Genomic DNA, 1699 nt, shown 5'->3' on the forward strand with positions numbered 1-1699 from the left:
GCAAATTGTTGTATTTATAAAGAGTTTGTCTGGTCCCAAATGAGGCAGTGGTCCTATCCCCCCTAGTGATCTGGCTTAGTTACTGTTTCCATGCATAATGTCTGTTATTTTGACAGGTAAAAGAATTGTACTTGTAAATTTGATTTGTACTTGTAATGTGGCAAAGTTGTAACTTTTTAACTTATATTTGTAACTTAAAAACTTGTATTTTCACATACAAATTGTACTTGTAAATTTGATTCATACTTGTAAATTTGATTCATACTTGTAAATTTGATTCGTACTTGTAAATTTGATGCGTACTTGTAAATTTGATTCATACTTGTAAATTTGATTCATACTTGTAAATTTGATTCATACTTGTAAATTTGATTTGTACTTGTAAATTTGATTCATACTTGTAATGTGGCAAAGTTGTAACAAATTTATGTAATTTAGACTCTTACACATACAATGATTCTGACAGTTATCTTACCCCACAGTTCTCACTCTAGTTACAGTACATGTTATCAGGTCTCATGTGGACATTTCCTTTTATGAACAGATTGTGTCTGGCCACAGTCAGATCTGTAAATGACTGCAGAATCACTTTGTACAGAAGAGAAGAACAGTTGCAATGTACAGACAGTGGTTTGGAAATGAGGAAGGTGGATTAAAGTGGCTCTGTGCCTCTGAGGTATGGTTATTATTGCTCCCTTCTTCAGGAGCGCAGCTATCACCTCTTTCAGTGGAGCTCATTAAAGCCTGTAAATAAACTACATCACCTCCTTAGACTGCTGATGATTCATCGAGGCAAACCTTTCTTTCATTTTCCCGAAACTTTGAGAAAAATTTAGTGTTATTGTAAAAAAATGCATACAGTGATAATAACCTGCAAACCAGCACAGTAGCTCACAGTGTCTTCCTGATGTCTTTTGGGTTTTGTTTGACTGCACTTAAAGCTTGGGGTGTCAGTTAGTGTGTACGTGTGACAAACAGGGTCTCACCTAGCAGTAGGATAATACAGATCAGGATGGCAATGATGGCTCCAGTGCCCAGACCAGCAGCCATGATCCTCTCCATGTCCACACAGTCTCCATGGTGGTCACATTGGCACACCTTGACACTCAGCACGGACGTGTTGGACAAGGGCACGTTTCCAGAGTCCGTGATGGTGATGGGAATCTTATAGATGCCGCTGGGCAGGGAGCCGATTCGCAGCCGAAGCTGGGCGTAATCACCTAAAGAGGACAGAGTTCAAGAACTTTACATAGTCATGACTTATTCTTTAGTCATATATTTTTTTGTAAACTGACGATTATTTTTGACTGAATTCATTTATTTGAGAATAAGGGGCAGATATAACAAGATTTTTTATTCTTCTGCTACCTTTCATTTAATTTATGATTTGTATTTTTGTTGTTTGTTGAATTTATGTTGTTGTTTTTAAAGAAATTAATAAACTTAATTAATTTAACACGCTGGACATTATTGCTTACAAAAAGCTAAGCAGGTCAAGTAAAATAGGGTTGTGTTGAAAAAGACTAAAGCTACTGACTACTGCACTCACTATACCATGGTCACTATATAGAACACTACACCATGGTCACTATACAGAACTCTACACCATCGTCACTATACAGAACACTACACCATGGTCACTATACAGAACACTACACCATGGTCACTATACAGAACACTACACCATGGTCACTATACA

General features: G+C 37.0%; 1 protein-coding gene across 1 annotated transcript in view; it reads right to left on the bottom strand.

Annotated features, from left to right (window-relative positions):
• Positions 1–1699, bottom strand: part of LOC106532277 (cadherin-2) — a gene marked incomplete at its 5' end in the record, with an annotated part of 22676 nt that overhangs the window by 14681 nt on the left and 6296 nt on the right. The window contains 1 exon segment of the mRNA XM_014028300.1: positions 987–1220. Coding sequence (XP_013883754.1) covers positions 987–1220 — 234 coding nt within the window.

Source organism: Austrofundulus limnaeus, unplaced genomic scaffold (genome assembly GCF_001266775.1).
Source record: "Austrofundulus limnaeus strain Quisiro unplaced genomic scaffold, Austrofundulus_limnaeus-1.0 Scaffold742, whole genome shotgun sequence".
NCBI lineage: Eukaryota > Metazoa > Chordata > Actinopteri > Cyprinodontiformes > Rivulidae > Austrofundulus > Austrofundulus limnaeus.